Source organism: Uranotaenia lowii, chromosome 2, assembly GCF_029784155.1.
Source record: "Uranotaenia lowii strain MFRU-FL chromosome 2, ASM2978415v1, whole genome shotgun sequence".
In the NCBI taxonomy this organism is placed as follows: Eukaryota; Metazoa; Arthropoda; class Insecta; order Diptera; family Culicidae; genus Uranotaenia; species Uranotaenia lowii.
In genome coordinates, this window is record NC_073692.1 from 59434890 (window position 1) to 59459097 (window position 24208).

General features: G+C 36.0%; 2 protein-coding genes across 3 annotated transcripts in view; one reads left to right on the forward strand and one right to left on the reverse strand.

Annotated features, from left to right (window-relative positions):
• Nucleotides 1-1257: 1257 nt before the first annotated feature.
• LOC129744433 (suppressor of hairless protein-like) overlaps nt 1258-24208 on the reverse strand; it is a 56439-nt gene continuing 33488 nt past the window's right edge. Inside the window, exons 3-5 of the mRNA XM_055736946.1 lie at nt 17745-18293; nt 17137-17679; nt 1258-2371 (exon numbers count right to left, since the gene is read on the reverse strand). Coding sequence (XP_055592921.1) covers nt 2090-2371; nt 17137-17679; nt 17745-18293 — 1374 coding nt within the window. The 3' untranslated portion in view covers nt 1258-2089. The remainder of the gene's footprint in view (nt 2372-17136; nt 17680-17744; nt 18294-24208) is intronic.
• LOC129744434 (uncharacterized) lies at nt 10301-17086 on the forward strand. Of its 2 annotated transcripts, none has more exons than XM_055736948.1 (3): nt 10301-10676; nt 10758-11225; nt 16541-17086. In XM_055736948.1, exons 2-3 carry the CDS (start codon nt 10855-10857, stop codon nt 16995-16997), a joined length of 828 nt encoding a protein of 275 aa, XP_055592923.1. In that variant the 5' UTR covers nt 10301-10676; nt 10758-10854; the 3' UTR covers nt 16998-17086. The 2 variants fall into 2 exon arrangements, with proteins under 2 accessions (XP_055592923.1, XP_055592922.1); XM_055736947.1 differs by having other exon boundaries at nt 10787-11225.

Sequence of the window (24208 nt, forward strand, 5' to 3'; positions counted from 1 at the left end):
GCAGCTCTTAGAATTTTGCACTAAGCAAACTTTCTTGCCTAAATGAAACAAATAAAATAAATCTTTTTATGAAATGAATTTTGCGGCTTTATCGGTGAGGGTTAAAGAGTTGAAATGAAAGACGGATAGAAGATCAGAAGAAAATTCTAAGGTGGGAAAAGAGCGAAGAGCATTTGAATTAGAAGCTTGACCACATGCTAAATTCTTTGTCCCGCATCAATTAACTGTATTGAAGAAGTTGTACCCAATAGAGAAGGCACTACATTTTTCGATACAGTTAATTATGGATGGTTCGACCGCCATGTGAGTGTGCACATGTGCCGAACGGACTGTCCGTTCGCTTCAAATCATATATCCTCCATTCCGATATTAATAAGGCATCTCACCGAGAAAAAAATCAATAAGTGATCACATATAAAAGGCATCTTAAAATTGATTATTACCAGGTTGGTCCAATTGTTTTTCACTCTGTTGTTCAAAAAGTGTTCAAATTAAAAAAAAATATTTCAAGAGAAACAAGTTAAGAAAAATACAACGATGAAAAATCACACTACACTAAACATTCAAAAAAAAAATTGCACATTGAATGCCTTATTGCACTCCCACATTAAGTTTTATTGAGTTGAAATTTTGCATAAAACTATACGAACATGGTCGGTTTTTGAAATTCGATATGATAATTTTCGCAGCCACCTTCCTAAGCGGCGAACAGAACTCGAATCGATTTACTCAAAAATCTTACTCAAAGTAATTAATATTTTCAATCTTTTTCGTTTTCTATTTCTATCAGTGTTATGTGTAAAAAAAAGTGTTATGATTTAATATTATGATGAATAATTTTTTTTTTCAGGGATTTTTAACCTTTTGGTTTTGGATGATTCGTCCCATATGATGAATTAAAATATATTACCGGTGCTTTTTATATGGTTTTCACTTATTGACTTTTTATGGTGAGGGAAACAAGTGTTATGATTGTTCGAAGACGCTCGATAGCTTACTAAAATTTTAAGAGAATAAAAGAATTTATCACAGTTTTTTATGAGAAAAAGTGTTTAGATTAAGAATTTGTAGTGGAGAAAACGATACATGACCGATGAGCAAGCAACAGTATTTACGAAGATCCTGTTTATCTATAACTATAACAATAACCTTGTCTGTATCCCATTGATGGAAACTTGTGAATAAATCTTACACCTGCTATTAAGTGTGGGGCCTTAACTAAGTTCTTTCATTCGTTGGAAAAGAAAAAAATAAACATCTGATTACTTCTTTGGCAATTTTATTCCCAGTTTAAAATGCTTAGACTTCTTCATCGCGGCTTTTTTTTCTCTCCCCCTCTCTCATAATTCGTCTCTTAAAAAAACAAACTTCGGAACAGTAAAAAGTGTCTTTTTCTTGTTGTTTTAGCTTCTAGCTGCTACTCGTGGACAGTGCTTTCGATGTCAGAATTTTTCTTCACACACAAAATAGTAGTCACTTGATTTTACGTTTTTAAGTTTAAATACTTTGATTTTGTAATCTTTATTCTGTAAAACCTGCTATATCACTTGTTTCATCATCTCTTGTGTTTTTTTTATGCAATGTCTGGTTCCGTGACGATTCACGTAATCTCTATTCTTAAAAATAGTAATTCTCTTACAAAAAATCTGTCAAAATACGACTTTCCTTAAAAAATAGAGTAGGAAATGATAGTCTACACAGTTTGTTTTCTCCTTCACTACGATAGAGAAAATAAGGTAGGGAAAAATATTTTCTTGGATAGCGATTTTCCCCCGCCCAGCGCACATGTATACATATATTAGCAATTTGTTCATTGGCCTATGTTGGTATTACTTAACGATTAACTTTTTGTGGTAGGAATAAAATATTGAGATTACTCGGTGTTGTCTCTCGATTCGGGTATGAACGCTCACTTCCTCAAAATACTGTGTATAAATTAGCAAATATAGTATGCATAGGTAGGTGTGGCGATGATTAGAACCACGAACTTTTTTTCTGATCGATTAAACAATAAATATGTTCAGTGCTCGAATGACCGACCCTCGAAAAGAGATTAAACCAAAAATAAACAATAAGCGATTGATTGATCTTACGGTATTCCACCACCATGTGCGCTCCAGGCGACATCCGAGATCGGTGGCAAGGATCCTCCGGTTCCGGTTCCGCCGGGTGTTGTCGCGGCGCTATTGCCGTTGTTGTTGTTATTGTTGGCGCTGTTGCTATTACTGTTGGCCCTCCGGAGGACCTCATCGGCTCCAGCGCAAGCCGATCGAGGACCCGGTTCCGGTGTGTAGGTGAACGTCAGCCCCGTGGCGTAGATGATGCCGTCGTTCCGCACCAGGGAGATCGGAACTTGCGTTGGCTGTCGGACCTGTGGGGATGAAGTGAGAAGAGAAAAAAAAATTAATTCACATTCGTCTTATTAGATACAGTTCGATTCTTTAAAATTAGTAATCAAAAAGCGTTCCAACGGAAACGAAAAAAGCAAAAAAAAACAAGTAGGGGAGGAGCGGGCTATATGCGCCTATTAAGCAGAACAATGATTTAATCAAATATCACATCGAATATGTGTACAAAAACTATTTACACGTGTGCAGGCATCAGTTTTCTATACATCGGAGTAATTTTTATATTAAAAATCTCTTCTGTTTCCAAGAAAACGATTTTATTATAAGTGTTGTCTAAAATGCCGAACCTCAAACCGTGCGGGCTAAATGCGCCTATTTATATTTTGAACAAAATTTCTGTTTTTTGGGCAATATTTTCGTATAATTTCATTGAAACTGCTAGAAAGTAATAATTTCCGTACGACAAAACTGAAGTTTTATGAAAATCTATGTATATTATAATTTTATGAAAAAAAATCAAAATTTAGGGTTGCCATACTATGGAGGCAGTTCATCCATGAGAAAAACTTTATCAAATCTTTTTTTAGATCTTCAATTCTCTCATAAGATGTTATTCATCATTCATTTATTTATTCTATTTAACCTGTTATTTTAGGATGGAGGCATTTTACAAACATGATGGGGGCATACAAAAACACTCTATTATTCCATTATATAATCATTATTAAACCTCCACAAAAGCTGAAATATGTTTTATTTCTTTAGTTCATTTGAGTAAGAAACATAAACCATCCTAGTTTTTGTTTTAAGCTTCTTTACGTATAATTAATAAAAGTCGAAATATTACATCAAAATGTATCAAAACCTTGTATGATTTTTAAATTTTTTTTGAGTTTGTAAATTCATAAAATTCTTTCTTGTCTTATGTTCTAAGCCTATCAGCCTCAAAATGCATTGGTCAGATAAGCTGTCTAGTCAGCCATTTCATCAAACAGCCGTAGGATCATTTAACCCTATAGGCCCATTTAGGAAACCTTTCCCCTAAAGAAGTAAAATCTACGATTGAAAACAACAACATTTAAACTTAATATACATGGATTCGGGAGCTACATAATTGAACACATCTCAGAACAATTTTCATTTCTCACAAATACTTTCAGCAAATTAAAAATAGCATCACTTTGATTTTTGTTTGTTAAATGAATGAATGAATGATTGGCTATCGTCAAAATTTTCTTCTACAATGTGTTTCAATTTGTTAAACGCATATATCAAGCGTTTGTTAATTTTCCTCCGATGCCAATTGATAGCTTGAAAGTCCAAACATTTAAAAGAAAAAAAGATGCGGAACAAAACCATCATCACTAACTTATTTCTACAAAAGCGAGATTATTTCTTAAAATTTAATATGTATAAGTAAACAATAATGCTTCTGAGAACCAATTGAATAGATATGCATTACTGAATTTCAAGGTGCCTTCAAGAATTTCACGCTGATTTTGAAAAGTTTTCATGAGATTTCTAGCACTAACGAACATGACATTTGAGATGTAGGAATTCTTAATCAAATTGCTTAGCTTTCATTTGAATGATGTGAAATGCTGAAACAAAGAGTTTTGGTTGAATTTGCATTCGAAAAATAGATTCTCGTTTTTTTAACAGAAATCCAAATAGATTTTTTTATCAGTAAAGCATCATTTTTTCAGTTTCAAGTGGTAGATGGCAGCACTATATTGCTGTTGAACGAAATTTATACTCATTTTCAAGCTTCCGGATTCAATCAAGACGAGTAGGATGATTTTGATTAAAAATGAGGACTTTGTGTAGCACCAGGGCCGGATTAAGGCATCGGGGGTCCCGAAAGAATTTTTCTCGAAGGGCCCCTAAGAATATTTTTTTTAAATTTCCCAACTTATCGAAAATGAAAACTCTTATAAGATCTGTTAATTTCAAAATTGGTATAGTAATTTATTTAACAATTGAATCAGCAAATAATATTTTCTTGTTAAGAAAATATTTAAGATGGATAGGATTAAAATATTTTTATTTCATTATTGCGGATTTTAAATTTCACGTCTAGTACCTATTAAAAACATGAAAAATTTTCAACAATGCAACAGAATCGACAATGTGACATAATCCAACCATGCAACATAATCGATCATGTGACATAATCTGACCATGCAACATAAACGATTATGTGACATAATCTGACCATGCCACATAATCGACCATGTGACATCTTACTATGCAACATAATCGATCATGTGACAAAATCCGCACATGCAATATAACCGACCATCCGATCCGATCATTCAACATAATCGACTATGTGACAAACTCTGACCATCCAAAATAATCCAGTCTTGCTACAAAATATGACCATGCAAAAAATCGACATTGTGACATAATCGGACTATGCAACATTATCTGACTATGAAACATAATCGCCCATGTGCAAGGCCGGATTAAGGGGGGGGGGGCAAAGGGGGCATTTGCCCCGGGCCCCCCGGCTCAAGGGGCCCCCCGAGAAGTAAAAAAAAATCTTTAATCATACTGCTTTAAGCTCTAGCAAAACAAGAATAGAACGAGAAATCTTGAATCAAAACGTAAAACATAACAAGTAAGGGAGCCTCAGTGAAATAATATCATTAATAATTTCACTGTAACATAAGTTGAGGGGGGCCTTTAGAATAAGAATTGCAGATTTTTTTCCACATGTTTATTAGTTTTTATCTGTTTAACTGTTTTCAAAACCTAGCAAAATCTGGGCATTTGGTATTGAACTGTTTTACATAGCATCTGAACAAATCAAATACAGCGATCATTCGAAAAAAAAAACTGTAACTTAGTAACCAACACAAAATACCTCAAATTTTAATTTTTTATCGAAACTTGTCAACAACATTCCAATCTTCAAAAAAAAAAAAAATACAAATAAAAGATAGCTGAAGAAAATTCAAACAAATTCGAGTTTTGTTTGGCCAGATCATAGTTCGCTTTTCTTGCCCGGTGAAAACTATGAAAATTAAGAAAATATTCTAGAAGCTACTAGCGAATCAATCTTAATTTTTGGAATATGAATTTTTTTTCAACGTTTGAAAAATGTAACGATTTTTACGACAGCTTTCGGGGGCTAGAATAATAATTAAATCAAAGAATCTGGAATGCTCAATTTATAAGCATGCAAAAGTATCATTATGAAAAATACAAAATTATTGTTAGCTTTTTGATCATTATTGAAATTTTAAATGTAATTGTAACTGTTCTTTATCGATTTAACGTCAGCCCATCGATATAAAATTATAAAACAAAAAATTTACACTTCAATTTTAAAATTATCCTCTACTTAAGCGAATAACCAAAAATCAGCATGTAATTTTCTAGTTGTTCAATCTAAAATTATTTTTGATCATAGAAACACACTCATTGTTGAGTTTCGAATTTCATTGAGTGATTCTCTAAATATGAATATCATTTTAATCTTATCTTCTTTCAGTTTATGATTCCGTATCTTGAACATTTTGCAGCATATAGAACTATTTGACAAAAGTTCCTGTTATTAAATTAATATTTTATCTGATGAGAATCTTATTCTTTATACAAATTTGTAAATAATCTGTATTATTTATTCAACTTGCAACACATTGCATGAAAACGATGTTTTTTTTTTGAAGATCTTTGGATCTAATTTATAAATTTTGCAATTCATGCTTTGGCTCTGACTGCAACTTTGTTTTTAATTTTTCATTAGAAATTCATTTGTTATCTGTTTCTCAAATCTTGATTTGAAATTGTGATTTTAATTTGAAGCACAGAATTGTGGTTCTGAATGAAATCCGATTTTGGTTTCAAATTTTACTCTTGAACTCTTTTATCTGTATCTCTATGGAATGAATTTATGTCTTAGATGTTTTCTAAATTAGAGAGTTTTAGGAGATGATAGAGTAATTAAATAAATTGTAAAGAATTTTAGCTTTCATCAAAGTTTTAAAAAAGATTAGGGTGTTTGGGAAGAATGACAGCTTGCTGTTAAATTCCTTGAAAAAAAAAAATATTATTATTTTTTCAACATTTGCACGCGAAGTTTTAACAATTCTCACGTGAGCTTTCATTACGTCGTATGAAACTAAATGTAAATAAAGAGATTTCCTACCAAAAAAAAACCTATATAGACTAATCGCAACATCTTTCCATTTATAATATTTGTGTTAACAGTTTATCATCGCTGGTTTTATGATTTTAATTTTAATGATTAATGGCATTTCGGTGAACTATACATTCTAATAGGAAGAATTTCAAATGAAAATAATGAAAATTATAGAAGGATAGATTAGATTAGGAAGCATGAAAGGTGTTGAAAATGAGCCAAGAGCGTGATTTGAGAAAACTTCTTGCCGCACAAGATACGATGTGGGACAAATGGTCTTGTGCGGCAAGAAGTTTTCTCAAATCACGCTCTTGGCTCATTTTCAACACCTTTCATGCTTCCTAATCTAATCTATCCTTCTATAATTTTCATTACTTTCATTTGAAATTCTTCCTATTAGAATGTATAGTTCACCGAAATGCCATTAATCATTAAAATTAAAATTTATAATATTTGTAGCCTGAACAACATATTCTATATGTAAAACACAAATTTTAAAATTGTTTTGCAGCAATTTTCAGTGAATTCTTTAGACGTTTATACAACGTTTGTTTGAAGCCACCAGACATAATTGTTGACAATGCAATATATATAATAAAAAATATAATAAATCAATTCCAGTTTTTTGTTTGGTTTTGCAAGTAATGTAAACTGGGCTTTCTTCAAAGATTTTCGGCTTACCGCAATTTTCCTAAATTTCAAAACTGAATATTTGATCATGTCCGTATAAAACCGGATAATCTGGGAATATAATGAACTCGTTTCCAGTTTCTTCATATGTTTGAAATATTATGTTTTCTCTGGGATGACATATAAAAAAATATTCATTGGGGCCCCCCGAAAAAAATTGCCCCGGGCCCCCCGAAGGCTTAATTCGGCCCTGCCCATGTGACATAATTCAACCATGTAACAGAATCGACAGAATCCAGAGATACAACATAATATGACCCTGCAACAAAACCGACTTTGTGACATAATTGATGTCTTTGATAATCACCATACAGACATATCTTAAACTAAATACAACTTATGTTCTAAGACTACGAATAATATTTTTAAATACATCTTTGGCACTGGTTAAAATTAAAAACGTATGACACTTCGTTAAAAACACGACAACAATTATACAAGGGGTGGTTTTGTGCAAAAACAGTGCGGCTAAGTGGTATCCACAAAAAATTCTGTTGTCGAAATCGTCTCGTTGGTGCGTGAATGTTGATGTTTTGTAGTAGTTGTGGGCAGTCTATGTTATTCATTAACAGGTCAAAGACAAACATTCTTTGAATGTATGTCCGCCTGCAACGAAGGGTTTCGAGGGATAATAAAGTGCATCGCTCTACGTAAGGTGGTAGTCTAACGGCATCATTCCATGGCAATCGTCGTAGTGCATATCTTAAAAACTTCTTTCGATTTGTACTTCCTGATAAGGTGTCCAGACTATCGCAGCATATTCCAATACACCACGAACCAAGGCACAGAAAATCGCTTTGAGGCAGGAAAAATCTTCAAAATCAGCGGTGTTTCTCCGGATGAAACCAAAGATGGCAAAAGTTTTTGCGGTGGCTATGTGTTCCGTAAAAGTCAGTTCATGATCAAACACTACACCCAAATCTTTTATTGAAGTCACTCTCTCCATTTCTTTTGTGTCCATGGTGGATCCAAAGCGGATGTGCTCTTATGGAAGGAAAGTAATACATTTACACTTATTCGAGTTAGCTATCATCCCATATGACATGTACCAGTCCAAGAGTAACAAGATGTCAGCTTGAAGTGCTGCACAGTCCACAAGTGATCCAATAAAGATCGTCTGCTTACATCAACTTCGAAGAATTGAGTATCCAAGCAGGGTCGTTCACGAAGAGTATAAAAATGAGTGGGCCTAAGTGGCTTCCCTGAGTGACGCCGGACGGAACGTCGAATGGCTGATATCTGATTCCTCGTAAGTTCACAAATGCTTGGCGTTTCGTTAGGTAAGAGTACAGACACGATGTGGACCACGACGGAAAGCCAAAGCGTGTGATTTTTTGAATTGCAAGCTCATGCAACAAAATTGATCGCGTGACATAATCCAGCCATGCAACATAATCGACCATATGACATGATCCAATCATGTAACAAAATCTACCACGTAATAGAATCCGATTATGCAACATAATCGAGTACATGACATAATCCGATCATGCAACATAATCGGACCATGTGACATAATCCAGTCACGCAACAAAACCTAACAATGCAACATAATCGACCATGTGATATAATCTGACTGTGCAACATTATCGACCATATGAAATAATCGAACCATGTAACAACTACATATATAAATGATAATAAATTGAATAAATTTGCTATCGAGCATCGAAATTTCACTTTAAACCTAGTATGTATTTGCGAATTTCTGATTAACAAATCGATTGGAACACTTTTTTTTTGATAAATTTGAATTTCAATGATGTTTTTAATCTAGATTTATGCATCTGAAATTTTTTTTGTGGATATCAAGGGTTAATTTGAAACAAAGAATTCAAAAGGGTTTTCACCACAATCGGTTGAAAACTGTACTGCCCCTACTTTCATAACAGTCCCATATGCAAAAACAAGCAAGCGAGAAAATCAGCTTTTTCTGTTTTGGAATATATTTTTAAATTGTGACTATAATTTTCAGCATAAACGAAAATCGTTTGATGGAATGTGTTCTAGGTTGTCATAATAAACCGTAAGTCCTGAAATTTTTGAAATTATACCATTGGTAAGGTTTACAAATCTACTCGCCTAACAGTCCGATACAGGTTATGTTTTGTTAACCTAGCTACTTTCTAAGACTTAAATTTGATCATTTCTGAACTTCTAAATGCAGTTATCAGAAAAAGACACATACTTTTAGAAAAATATTGTGAATTCCACATTGTAAGTTGAATGTTTTTACGATTATTGATTGCATCTGATAGTTTTTCGCTCAGGAAGACATTCCTTCCTTCTTACTGGCCTGCCTTCGAAAACTAATGTGCATAATTCGACATCAAGTGAGTTGAATCTTTTTTGAATGATAAATCAAAGACTATTTCGAAAGAAACATTGAAAAGTAACTTAACCCGTGGTATTTCACATATGGGACTGTTATGCGGGTATATTTCATATGGGACAGCCACGAGTTGATATTTTTTTTTCGAAATTTCTAGAACAAAATCTCTTTTTTATTGTTTTACATTGAAGCCCTATGTTCAAAATGACAAACTGTCAGGTTAGATGAAAAATGACGAAAATTCATATGGGACTGTTATGCGAGTAGGGGCAGTGTAAAAATGTATGATTACTTAACTGTAGACAACAATAATGTTAGTTCTTATGAATAAAATAAAAGAGTCGCAGTGTACTCATATCACTATCCGTAGAATAGAACGTGTTAAATCTTACGCAATTTATTTATAATTAATAAAATGAGTTGAAATTAGGCAAGGGTCCTTCTGCCAGACCAAGGAACGATATCAGCCTCAAAGGTTCTGATTTAAGAATATCTATACCAATGTAGTGTACATCAATTTCTTGTGTGATAGACGGACATAACGTGTGAAATCAATACACGATAGTTGGTGTCAAAATCGTTACAAATCTATTTTTGTTATAGGAAAACTTCGACAGAATATATGAAGTTCCATAGATAAGAAAGTTCTACAATTGAGATTTTCATATTTTTTATTTATTTTGAAATTTTTTCCTACATTCGAGTTCCGATAATGATAAACGACCTGTTGTCAGTCAACCCCGTTTGGCGCCCCTCCCTCGATTTGCTATAGCAACAGATTTTCTCATTATTAAATCGATAATATCAGAGCACAGAGCTGGCTTGGCTAGCTAGCTATCTCGCCGTCCGGAAGTTCCCCCTTTCGGGGTCGGATTTGTCGCATCAACAACACAATGCCAGAGTGGCGCCCGCGGGTATCGGAAGGAAAGCTGGAACCTCATCAGATGAACTCGGAGTGGTTCAGTGATAGTACTCTGACCTAGCCAGCACCCCAGAACAACCTGGACGACGACGCGTAATTGCTAGATAGAAGTTCTTTTATGAATATTTAATTTCCTGAAAACGACTACCCAGTGTAGTGCTGTTTGTCGACGGGCGAATTCCGGAAAGTTCCACCCCCTCACCCAAAGTGGCAGCAGGTGGTAGAGGCAACTGAGTAAGTAGCTGTGGGAAAATTTCTGCTGAAAGCTGCCACCCATTATTGCAGTTAAGATTGCGAAACAAAAAAGTTCAATAGTTTCCATTTTCCCACCCTACGCTGTTTAGGAAAGAAAAGAAATTACACTCGAAGGAAAAGAAGCAGAACAATCTCTCTGAACTAAAACAGCAGCAAAATGGACGATCTCTTTGGCAAAAAGAAGGAGGTCGTTCCCATTCTGGACCTCTCCCGGGTGACGGCCATGACCCGGGAGGAGTTTAAGAAAATGTTCGAAAAAGTGCCGGACTACAAGATGCGCCCGATCAAGGTGCGTCCGGAGGAAATCCGCTTCAAGGATAAGGAGGTGAATTTTAAGATGCCCAAAAAGGAGCTTAAGATGCTGCTGAAAAATGGTGGTGATCGGGACAAGCTGTACACCTACATGGATCCGATTCCGACGGAAATGCGGAACCTGGTCATCATGGAGTTGTGCGCGGTTTCGATCGATTGGAAAATGTTGACGGCCCAGAGGCCGAAAACCAAAGTCGAGGAGGATTATTTCAGCAAGTAAGTGGGGGTGGGGGAGGTGGTGGTCTCATTTGAAGTCGTTGACACAATTGTGATTAGAGACATTGATGCATTTTTGCTTATTGCTCAATAATATTGTCGGACGGGTTCCAATTGAGGAACAAAATTTTCGAATGACAAGCACTGGAAACAAGAAGAACATTTCGTTACGAAAATCTAAAATTTAAGCTAGATTTTATAGAGAAGTTCAAATTATGTTATGGTAGTGATGGAAAAATACTGAAATTCAGATTTCAATAAAAGAATTCAAAATTCGATTAAAACATAGAAAAACCAGTGTCTGGCATAAAACCGCATATGACCCATTGCTTTCCGCTAATTTTGTGTTAAAAAAATTATTTTAACGAGCACGAAAAATTGTTTGTAAAATGTGTTGCTGGATTAATTGCGCTTGGTGGAGTTTTTTTTTTGTTTGTTTTTTTTTAAATTTATTGAAAAAGATAAATTTGCCAACAAAAAACTTTAAAGTTACCAAAATTAAAAAACATTTACTTACATGTTTAAACAAGGACCCGCTAATTGCATCAATGGGGAACCCAAAGTTCGCAATAAAAATATACTCATACGATTATGATCTTAGTTTTGTCATGTTATTTCACGTGGAAAAGGAATTTTGGATGAAACATCAATAAGTCACACAAACGCAACCAATTTGCAAATCATAGCTTGTGAGGAATCGTGGGCCACATTTTGTGGGGTATCTTGGGTCACCTATATTATTATGTTTTTATACAAATTCAGAACTTAAATACGTTTTTCCTATCTGTAAAGTTTTCTTATGCCAAATGAAGAGTTATGAAAAATATTCTGTCCATCTATAAAGAATTTTGCCGAAAAGTTCGCGAGCCAGGTTTTAGGAATTATTCGATCATACACAACTCTCTTTTCTATTTCTTCATCTGAAATTGCTTTAATAACTTAAAAAATAACTAAATGAATTATGAAATTTCAGTTTTTGGTCAACTCATAGACTTTGCAAGTTATCTTGTCAATTTGGATTTGATGGCGCACGATTCTCCACAATTTTTCAAAACCCCTTGAAAAATACTTTTTAAGGAATTAATTTATTAAAAAACCAAAAAAAGCCAAATGAAACCTTAAAAATATAGAAAAACATTTCATATTTTTCATTATATCTTTTATAATAAAGAAGTTATGAAGCAAAAAAAAAGAGGGGCCCATGATACCCCACACTCCCCTACACAATTCTACTACAGCTTATAAGAAAAAAAAATTCTCATTTGTTGAATATCGTATAATAAGATGACTAAGCTGCAATCCTTAGCCAGATTATCCAGATTTTGTCTGATTTTTTTCACTTATTTTTCTAAATCGAACACATTTAATTTGAGTCATTTTAATTATGTATTTCACTTCCAAATTTTTTGAGCAAAATTTATAAAAATTTACATGAAAGCGGGTTTTAGAAGCTTAAAATATGATTTAAACTTGACTGATGTGTTTCGATAAAAAAAATTCTTCAAGTGTTTTTCTTCGTGATTGTTATGAATAATTTAGATATTGGCGCATTTTAAGGAAAATAGCCCGGATTTGCACGGCCCGGATAATGACAAAAATTATATGGGGGGCGAAGGTTAGAATCATTACGGATTTTATGGATCCAAATTTACTTATAAATCTAGAAAATCGATGTATGTGATCAAGTTTCCGGTTCTGTATCCAATTAATTGTTCTTAAATATTAGTTTGGATCATTATTGGGAGAAAATCCTGATTCGAAGTTTGGGTTTTCCATTTTAAACTTAAACTAAATAGATACATTTTCCATATTCGAAACTCGAAACACACCATTTCGGAATACGGAAAGAAAATATTTCAATTTACAAGCGTTTTTTAAGATATGGATTTGAAATTTATACGTTTAATTCCTATGCAGAGTCGGACCTTTTTATCATTTAAATTTACAAGTCGAACTTCGAATAAATAACTGAAGGATTTCTGGTTGAGAGCTTTGATACAAATTTCATTTTTTTTGTTCATAATTAGGCAGGAACAAATTTGAAATCTTTCTTTTGTCACCTGGAGTTGAAACATCACGAGGGGTGGGATAAAAAATTAAACCAAATTTTCAATAAATTGGACACAAGCTAGCACAAAACAGACTTGCATAAAATCTAAAATGCGAAAAAGCGAAAAAAATTCTCATCTCCGACTGTTTGACTTAGGGGAGAGGCGGGCTATATGCGCATATTAAGGAAAGCACTCATTTTCTCCCATATTCCAATAGATAGGAGTCTGAAAACTATATGCACATGAGCGGATATCTGTTTTTTATACGTTAGAGCAATTTTTTTGTTAAAATCTCTTACAGTTTTTGTGAAAATAATATTATAATAAAAGAAGTCAAAATAGCCGATTTCCGAAAATGGCGGGCTAAATGCGCATATTTATGTTTTTAGCTATATTCAATTAACATTTGCAATATTTTGATATTATTTAATTGAAAATGGTAGAAACGGATGTTGGGCATACGTCAAGGCTGAAATTTTGGTGAAATTTTTTACATCACTAGTTCTTTTGCATGAAACATAGTTAGGTATGCCATATGGCCATATTTCATGGTAATATTTTGTTCATATCGTATTTTTATCGGATCAGTATGAAGTTCTTCGCTTTTCGCTGTAAGATCGTGATTTGAGCGTAGATTGAATGTTTAAATGATAAAAAGTAAAAAATTTATAAGACTAATCCATTTTTCTTCATATAGGCATTTAAACTGCCTTGATATGGGCATTCAGAACCTGTCTCTTATTCCAATATCTTATCATTTACAACTTTGCCAAAAGCTTCAGTTTGTTGAATTTCCGATTTCCAAATGAATAAGCAAGATAAACCATAAACATTTTTATTTACAAAATCTGTACGCACGATAATTAAAGTTCAATATATTATAACAAAACTGACAAAAATCTTGTTTGAATTTTTTAATTTTTTTGGCTTTATATAACAATCAAATTTCTTCATGCCATGTTTCAGCAGCGTAATACCCCCAAACTGCACTGATTAGATACGTTGAATCTCCAGACATATCGTCAATCGGATGTATGCGCATATTACCCAACATGCGCATTTAGGAACACTTCCCCCTACGCTCTTTCAACTGTTTGAATGTTCGAATAATTTTTCAATTTTTTCAATAAAAAGCCTTAAACTTGTCTTATTCCACCCTTTGGGATTTTCGGGAATATGGAAGGGGGAGATGACAAAGGAAGAATTCGATATTTGTTCCGGCCTTAATAGGAATTATCGTATGAAAGTAAGATTCAGAAATCGTTCTCAAATTCACAGGATCAAAAGACGGGAATCAGAATCGGAAATAAAATTTAAAATTCAGATTAAGTTTCAGCGAAGTTAAGTTTTATAATCAAGATTAAGAAATCAATGTGAGAATTATTATTAACGATTCCGATTGAAGGAGATCGCAGTTTATAATAATAGTTCTGGGTTCAAATTTTAAATATTTTATTCAATCCAGTTAGTTTGGAAACACATTCACAATTTTAAAAATTTTCACAGTATTAAAATTATGAAATAAATAATAAATGATAAATTTTTGTTGGTCATGAATTTGTACTTAATCTTCAAGTAAAAATTTAGTTGGAATTATATTGTATTGATTTGTTTGTTGTTAGACATCATTTTTATAGCAGATTCTTCAAAAACAAAGTTTCATCCTTAAATCTTGAATTTTAATCGAGTTTAATAAATCTGATTTGAACCGCAAAGTTAATATCCTACTTTTATTTCTAAATATTTGATAAACTTTCACCAATGATAAAATGGTTATGCTTGTGGTAAAAAGAATAAGCTTGTAACTAATTAATTTATGAAAAATCAAAAAGTTTTTCTTCATAATAATGAAAACGGAAAACACTCATCAAAATCAATAATACATAATAAAAAAAAAAAAAGATCATCAAACTAAAAAAAAACCAAAAAATAAATTAGATATTAAACATTAGAAAAAACAACAGAACATTCAGAATTTGGAATTCTGCAATCAGAAATTGAGGAACAGGAACAACAGGAAAACGCAATTGGGATTGAAATTCTTAACTCATATTCGAGTATGCCAAAATAAATTTATTTGAATAATCCTAAGTATAAAATAACACAACTTAAATCTAAAATTTAAAAAAAAAACGAAACGAAATAAATAAACATTTAAGAATTGAAATTAAAAATAAAAACAAAACTTGAAATTTAAGTCAGGTTACTTCTGGAAATGGGAACTTAAATTGTAAATAATAATTCAGAATTCAGATACAGGTTAGAAACCCTGAATGCAGATTTCAGGAAAATCTGAATTCAGATATAGAATTCAGGCATCGGATTCTGAATCGGAATATCCGTCAATTTCGACAGATTTTTTATTCGTATTTCAGATTTAAGATTTAGGCATTTAGATTAGTTAAGTTTCAGGAACCAAAATAGGATTTTTAGTTTCAAATTTCTTAATTCAGATCAAGATTATAGGTTAAGAATTCAGATACCGAGATCTCAGATTTAAAAATCAAACTAAGATCTCAAATTCAGATTTTACATTAAGATTTCAGGTTTCAGATTAAGATTGTAAATTCTGATTTCAGATTCAGATTAAAATACAAAAATTTCAGCTACAAATTATGGCTTCAGAATTCGGAACTTCGATCAGATTCAGATTCGAAATTGTTTACTCACAATCAGTGTAAGGAACAAGGGCTTCAAATCACTATTTGAAGTTAAGTTTAGAATCTCGAATATAAATTCACTATCAGATTCAGAACAATTTTTCAAAAGTTGACTAGAATTCAGTAATCAGATTTCAAAGAATTTCAACCATAACTTAAATATCAGAATCAGCTGGGAAAGATAGGATGAAAAATTTCTTTCTTGGTTCAACATTGAATTTAAAAAAAAATAACAGAACAAAACTGACAAACGGAATGTAGAATTGACATTCAACAACAAAATAAAACTATCATGATCATCATCATCTTTTGTAATTTTTTCCTGGGAAAAAGCGTGAATTTTTTATTTTTTTAACGAAAATTCACGCTTGTAATCAAGTTATAGGTAGTCAATTTTAATCAAAAAGCAAGTAATATAAAAGTTCAAATCTCATTCCGTGTCGAAGGATTGTTAAAAACCCTAAATTGAAAAATGTTGCTCAACACAAGTGATAAAGACTTGTAAATCACGATCAAATTGCGCCTCATTAGTCGATGAGAAAATAATTAGCTGTTTTGTTTTGTTTTTTTCCCACGCGTATTAAATCGATCGATCCGCTATCAGACTGGTGGAGTTGGGCAAGCTACAAATCAAAACCGAGCAACGTGATAAGCGTGAGAACCAGCTGTCCTCGTCGGTGCGTAAGGTGAAAACCAAGGCCGGCATCATCGAGTCCCGCGTGGTGACCTGCAACGAGTGCCTGGAGGAGTTTTGCAACGGGAAGGTCTGTTTGGACTTCAACTACGACCTTTATACCCGGGTCGTTCCGAAGGCTCCGCTGCAGAAGACTAACTCGCAGCAGCAGATGACCACCTCGAAATCATTGGCCGATCTAAACCAGAAGAGTGTGGACAGTGGTGGTTCGGCAGCGGAAAGTTTGAAGAAAAGGCGCCGCTCGCTTAGGAGGAAATCGAAGTCGGTGAAGCTGAAATCTACCGATGACGACGATGGGAATCAAAGTGCGGGCAATGCTGACGGGAAGAAGAAAACAAGGAAAGCACCCCGGAGCAAGTCCAAGTAGATTTGTGTTAATAGTGAAATTTTTCTCAGAACTATCGTTTAGTTTGATTTAAATATTAAACGGTTTTACCACTTTGTTGGGTGTTAATTTGAAAATAGAATCTTATTGTTTTGTATGAAGACAATTTGAAAGAACTTACCCATGACCATTCCCCTCGGAACTGCGAAATATCGGGCACAACACAGAGTAGCGATTCCGCACACCGATACATGGTTTCTGCTTCCACATTACCGAACCACGCCTGTAGCGAGGGCGTGAAGTTGTCACCCGTGATTTCCAGCATCGCCACATCGGCGCCGCCGTTCAGATGTAGTGAGTTGACTATTGGCACTGGCGTGACCGGCGTTCGAACCGGTCCCATACCTTCGTAGAACTGATATTCAGCCTTATCGGTAGAGATGATGGTCCAACAGGCACCGTCATTGATCATCTCCTTGTTCGGTTCCTTGGGACAAGGCGTCGCCTGGAACTGAATTATTTTCTCCTGCGAAAGGCACAGGTACATCCGTTCGGTGTCTTTCATATGGAATGCACATTTGTGTAGCTGCGAAACTGGATCATCGGCCTCCAGTAGGGCCATCTGTTTGTCCACCTTCCGGATCACTAACCGCGGCAGGGCCATTCCCGTTACTGAGCAGACTAGTTTGACTGTAGATCCGTAGTGTACATACCCGTCTCGAACCTGCAGATAGAAAGTTAGAACCTTATTAGAAATCGCTAAAAAAAATACAAATTCCACCACATTACCTGAAATTCTTCCGATTCACTTTCGTTGTCGTCTAGCAGGTGTATCGTGAAGGCGCCCCACTGGGTGGAGCTCGCATGAAAGTGACCGTCTTCCACGTGCAGGTACCGCGTGGAAACCGTCTGAGATCGTAGTCGATTGAACAGCGCGACTTTCGTCCCGCTAGCTATACACAGATCAGCATTTTTGAGCGATTGTTTCTTCTTCGATGGTTTCGATATCACCTTGATTCGTTTCGACTGGAATACCCCGATGTCGTGGCCGCTGCCGTAGAACATCTTGACCGAGAGCATGAAGTGTTTCCGCTTGTCCGAGTCGGAGATGAACAGCGTCTTGGCGGCGCAGTACTGTTTCGAGTTGTTCAGATCCAGCGGCTGCATGTCCTGATCCGAGCTGCCGATTCCGATGAAGGCACATAGTTGGGTGGATTGTTCGCTTTCGCCGCGCCGCAGCATCTGCTCCTTGCGCAACCGCCAGCCCTCCCCAAACAGGTAGATGCAGGGCGGCGGACAGAAGAATCGTTTCTCGTTGCCGTAGGATTTTTGTGCGACCTGGAATTAATGGAAAAGGAAAAATAAAAATGGGTAAGTGACCTGCACCAAAAGTATTCCTTATAATCGGAAAAAAATTTAATGAATAATTTTAGTCCTTGTCCTCGTCCTTGTCCAAGTCCTAGTCCTTGTCCTAGTCTTCGTCCTAGTCCTTGTCCTAGTCGTTGTCCTAGTCTTTGTCCTAGTCTTTGTCCTAGTCCTTGTCCTAGTCTTTGTCCTAGTCTTTGTCCTAGTCCTTGTCCTTGTCCTAGTCCTTGTCCTAGTCCTAGTCCTAGTCCTTGTCCTAGTCTTCGTCCTAGTCCTTGTCCTAGTCGTTGTCCTAGTCTTTGTCCTAGTCTTTGTCCTAGTCCTTGTCCTAGTCTTTGTCCTAGTCTTTGTCCTAGTCCTTGTCCTAGTCCTTGTCCTAGTCCTAGTCCTTGTCCTAGTCCATGTCCTAGTCCTTGTCCTAGTCCTTGTCCTAGTCCTTGTCCTAGTCCTTGTCATAGTCCTTGTCCTAGTCCTTGTCCTAGTCCTTGTCCTAGTCCTTGTCCTAGTCCTTGTCCTAGTCCTTGTCCTAGTCCTTGTCCTAGTCCTTGTCCTAGTCCTTGTCCTAGTCCTTGTCCTAGTCCTTGTCCTAGTCCTTGTCCTAGTCCTTGTCCTAGTCCTTGTCCTAGTCCTTGTCCTAGTCCTTGTCCTAGTCCTTGTCCTAGTCCTTGTCCTAGTCCTTGTCCTAGTCCTTGTCCTAGTCCTTGTCCTAGTCCTTGTCCTAGTCCTTGTCCTAGTCCTTGTCCTAGTCCTTGTCCTAGTCCTTGTCCTAGTCCTTGTCCTAGTCCTTGTCCTAGTCCTTGTCCTAGTCCTTGTCCTAGTCCTTGTCCTAGTCCTTGTCCTAGTCCTTGTCCTAGTCCTTGTCCTAGTCCTTGTCCTAGTCCTTGTCCTAGTCCTTGTCCTAGTCCTTGTCCTAGTCCTTGTCCTAGTGCTTGTCCTAGTCCTTGTCCTAGTCCTTGTCCTAGTTCTTGTCCTAGTCCTAGTCCTTGTCCTAGTCCTTGTCCTAGTCCTAGTCCTTGTCCTAGTCCTAGTCCTTGTCCTAGTCCTTGTCCTAGTCCTTGTCCTAGTCCTTGTCCTAGTCCTTGTCCTAGTCCTTGTCCTAGTCCTTGTCCTAGTCCTTGTCCTAGGCCTTGTCCTAGGCCTTGTCCTAGTCCTTGTCCTAGTCCTTGTCCTAGTCCTTGTCTTAGTCCTTGTCCTAGTCCTCGTCCTAGTCCTTGTCCTAGTCCTTGTCCTAGTCCTCGACTTTCAGTCGTTGTCTTAGCCCTCGACCTATAGTCCTTGTCATATAACCTTTTCTGGTCCTTGTTGACGTTTTATGACAGATACTGTGGTAAAAACAGTTTATCTGCTAGTTACTGGAAACTCACGCCAACTTGATAAAACAACCTTCTTATGTGAACTTGTTTTATTAATTGTTTTAAACATGCCTTAAAGCGTGATAAGACGGCGGAACAAATATCTATCTAGTTCTTGTTTTTTCATTCCCCCCTTCGATTCTCCGATTCATGGATGGCAAAACTCCTCAGATCGGCTTGTCCATTGAAAGAGAGTGCAATTTTTTTCGTCTGCTCCTCCAACCTGTGCGGGGACAGATAAATCGCACTGAAATCAAGAGTGAGATTGTTAACCCATAAGAGTGAGCGAGAGCATTCACATCCGCTGATGAAGAGAATTCCCTTCTCCGGAAAAATCTGTTGCGCATTGTGTTGAGGATAAATCTGAGAGCTTACTCAGTTTATTCCTGGAACGTTCACGAGAAAAGATGCAGCTTTCCGAATCAAAGGTCCCAGAGGTGTACTGATTTTCTCAAAGCCGTCCTGATCTAAATTGCAAATGATTTTGTAATAAAAACAGTTTAACCTCCTAAACCAATTGTAATCTTCGGTTCATATGATATTTGAACGGTGTTTTTCGGTAAAAATCACAAGCCACCTAACTTCTTATCTCTTCTGTTGCATAAATTGAGGCGTATACTGCACCGCTATTCCGCCTTAATTTATGCAATCTAAGAAGAGCTGCACTTCATTTCCACCAATCTACTGGTGTCCTGAAAAATCCTGTTTTGTTTTTCTTCGCGGTGTCCTGATTTTTTGACGAAACCACCTGGCAGCTCTTCTTCGAACGCTACCTTTTGCAAAAAAAAAAAATCCAAAATAGCTAACAGCAGTGGGGCATTTTTTCTACGTTGTGTGGTGGGAGTCTAAATATTTTTTTCTTCTTTACTCTGAGGTGTACGACTGAAACACAGGGCGCTCTTTGTTTACAATTCTCTTTCTTCCACTCAGATGCAAATGCTCTCACACTTGCCGTACGAGTCACTTACAGCTCGTGTAAACTCGGGTAACGAGTGGAGCACGATCAGCGAAAGAGGATTACACTCGGAAGCCGAACTGAAAACAATGTTGTTTTCTCCCGGCTCTTTGTTGTTTGAGAAGAGCCGACCAACCCTGCTCCGATTGAATAAAATTTAAGATATTTAATTGAAAAAGTTGATAAATTCTTCGAAAGTTCAAACAGTTGAAAGAGCGAAAGGCAAACTGTAGATGAAATTTTCGATTTAAAATAACTAATAAACTAACAACTCGTAAACAATTATCCAGTTGAAGTTAGAGATCAGACTAACGAGCTTATCGATGGAAAATTAAAGTACCATATGAAAATTATGGGCTTGTGATATAGCTCAGTTGGCAAGTCTGTTGTCTCCTGAGCCGATGTCCGCGAGTTCGAGCCCAAGAGTAAAACATCGATCACAGTTGTACCGGATAAGTTTTTCAATAACGATCCGCCTACTGTAACGTTGATAAAGTCGCGAATGCCATAAAGATGGTAAAACGACTATAATCGAAACAAAAAAAAAAAAAAAAAAAAAAAATATGAAAATTATTTGCAATCCTCAAAGACTCGAAATTGTTTAAAATTAGTATCGAGTTTGAGCTAAAACCATACGTCATGATGGAACAACTTATTCAATTCACCAAGTTCCTTACGAGCCATAGCGCCAACAATTTTCGAATTCCATTTCAAACACCGGACAACAGCACCTAGAAACTTTAGGTGACATCTCGTGATGTGACTGGGAAACGGACAATCTCGCACCGGACGGACCTATCCATCTATCTATGCGGTGCCGCATATACGCGTCTTTTTTCCGTCTCCATCTCGATACTATCTCGCGACGATTGAGACCCGCGGGAGATTGATTTTCTCACGGTTTTGTCTAATCCCACATCTGAGCCCAACAAAAATTAAAGAAAATGAGAAAATAATTGAAAAATTGGCCAAAAACCTTCCGCACCCGAAGCTAAACTTTGATGACTTTTGATGATGTGTGCGGTGATGATTGTTGTGAGTCTGGCCACAGAGGCTGGATTTGGTTAAATTTTCAATGAGTAAAATAACTCTGGAGAAATCGATTCGCGAGGTGTTCGTAATTTGCACTTTTAAACTGCGATTGTGTCGAATTACAAATTACTGAATGATAAGTTCCAGGTTTATTTAATTAGGTTCTTTTGTTTTTTTTTTCACTCTGTTGCTCGATTCAAGTTCACTAATGACTCCGGGAATGGACAGCCCGGAGGAAGTGGTACTAGATTGGATTGATTGAATTAAATTTATTACAATAAAAAACAAACGACCTCAGCAGCTGGTGGTGGTCTGCCGGCTTTCTGGAGCTTCCCCAGCGGGATGATTCTAGTGGATGATTTTATTACATGCGATGGGATAGGGGTCCGCATGTTCAGTTGCATCGGATCGAAACTCGGCAGAGCGTCCCGGATTTAGTCATTGGTATTTTTTCAAGCGACACTTGATGTTATTACTTGCAAATTACTTGCGTCGGATAGTAGGATAAACACTTCTCAGAAATGCCGGGAATTGTGCATCTAAGCTGTGTTAAATCCAATCAATATCATACCAACACGCTTCTTTCATTCAGAATCATTCGATTTTTTTTAAGTCATTGGATTCAAAAGCTTTTACATTAAAATATTGTAAAAAAAAGAGCAAGTATTTATTAAACGTTCGGGATATTTGATGAGAATTATCAAAAACGATCTTACTTATCTTACTTATTGTTGTTGCTTTTGAAATCATCTGACATAGTTGTCTTGATGATAAACTTAATTTAAGGTTACATGAATCAATTGCTCGAGCGATGATTTTTCAACTATTATTTCTCAATTCGTCTCTTAGATAAGATTCAATACGTCGTTTAAAGTCAAAAAGCGTATAAAATCGTAGGAATTAGGAAGCTAATTTTTGCAGACCCTAAAGGGTCGTTACTACCATACCGCGTACTTCTTGATTCTAGTGAAAGCCAGTCTCGATTTCGCAGAGCTCTTTCAGGAGCATAGATATTACAGCGAGATAGCAACCATGAACAGTCGATTTCATTTCGTAAAACCTTCGCCACGAACAGTGATTGGGCGAGATGGCATGACGATCCGAGAGTGTGTGAAGACCCAGTAAAGCACAACGCTGAGCATACGGTGACAGGTTTAGAGGGTTCTCCCAAGGCAATTCCCGAAGAGCATATCGCACAAATTTTCTTTGAATTGCTTCAAAACGTGCAATCCACACAGCTTCAAATGGCCACCACACAAGGCTTGCAGATTCTAATGTTGAACGAACCAAGCAGCAGTATAGAGCTCGTAGGCAGTCAGGATAAGTAAATTCTTTGCTCAAACGAATTACAAATCCCAGCATCCGGTTAGCTATTTCAATAGTAGCAGAGTAGTGGTGCTTAAAAGCCATATGACTGTCTGAAATAACACCAAGATCCTTTATTTGGTCTGCACGATGTAATTGTTTGCTAACAATGTTATAATCGTACAAGAAAGGTTGTTTCCTGCGTCCAAATGTTATGATACAACACTAAGCAACAATCAAAACCAGAAGGTGGACAGCACACCAGTTCACTACTGTATCAAGGTATTGTTGTAATTCGTAGCAATCAGTACGACTGTTTATTATCAGAAATATTTTCAGATCATCCGCATACTTATCTTAACTAAGCCTCAAAAATAAATGTCGAATAAAGTTACCTTGAGATAATCGGCTTGGTACTTTGAGTGCTACTTTTTGAAAATCATTCCAACTTTACGTTAAGTTTCAGTCATATAATGTTAACGCATATCGCTTTATACATGCGAAGAAGGAATTGCTTACGATCATTCGGATAAAATTTAAAACACATGCAATACATGATAAGATTCCTGAAATATAGCTCATGTTTTCATGTTTTTTAGGAGTCCCAAGTAAAGTAACATTTAAAGTTTTATAGCAGGCTACTAGATAAAGTTATGGTTTTATAAGGGGCTTGAGGAGTCTAATTAAACTATCGGTGTTACTTGAGGTTGATCCCAAACTTTTTGTCGGGAAAATACATTAGATTCGAAATGGATGTATGGGAAGTATCAACCAATCATATACATTTAAGGCCCTCAGGGGGTATAAGTGCAAAAATGATTTATTTTGAATTAATCGTGCCAAACGATTCCTCATAAAGAATGTCCACGATGAAATTGCCACACTATGGAATTGCTTTAACTTTATAACCTTTGGGTAGAATTTAATGGAAATTTAGGTGGATTGAGTTCATAATGCATTTCTTACATCCTGCAAGTTTTAAAGTCCTGTGATCAAAACTCGTGGAAATCGAGTCGAAAGAAAAGCTCGTGCGTGATAAAAACTTGCGCATTCATTGCGAATCGGATTAAGCGAGGGATGAAGCGGTTCGAGGAACGATTGACCGCCGATCGGAAGCCCAGAAGTGAAGGAAAAGGTATTCCGTACAACACAAAAAATCACAACCACGTAGTTGGGGTCTTCAACTGAAACGCCTCCGTTCGGGATGTGGCTAAGAAGCTGCACCTAAGCCGAAGTTTTGACCA

Bases quoted from the DNA above. Each gene is read 5' to 3' on its own strand.
- LOC129744434 (XM_055736948.1), top strand. From the start codon at position 10,855: ATGGACGATCTCTTTGGCAAAAAGAAGGAGGTCGTTCCCATTCTGGAC. The intron at 11,226-16,540 runs GTAAGTGGGGGT...ATCCGCTATCAG, and splicing joins GAGGAGGATTATTTCAGCAA to ACTGGTGGAGTTGGGCAAGC.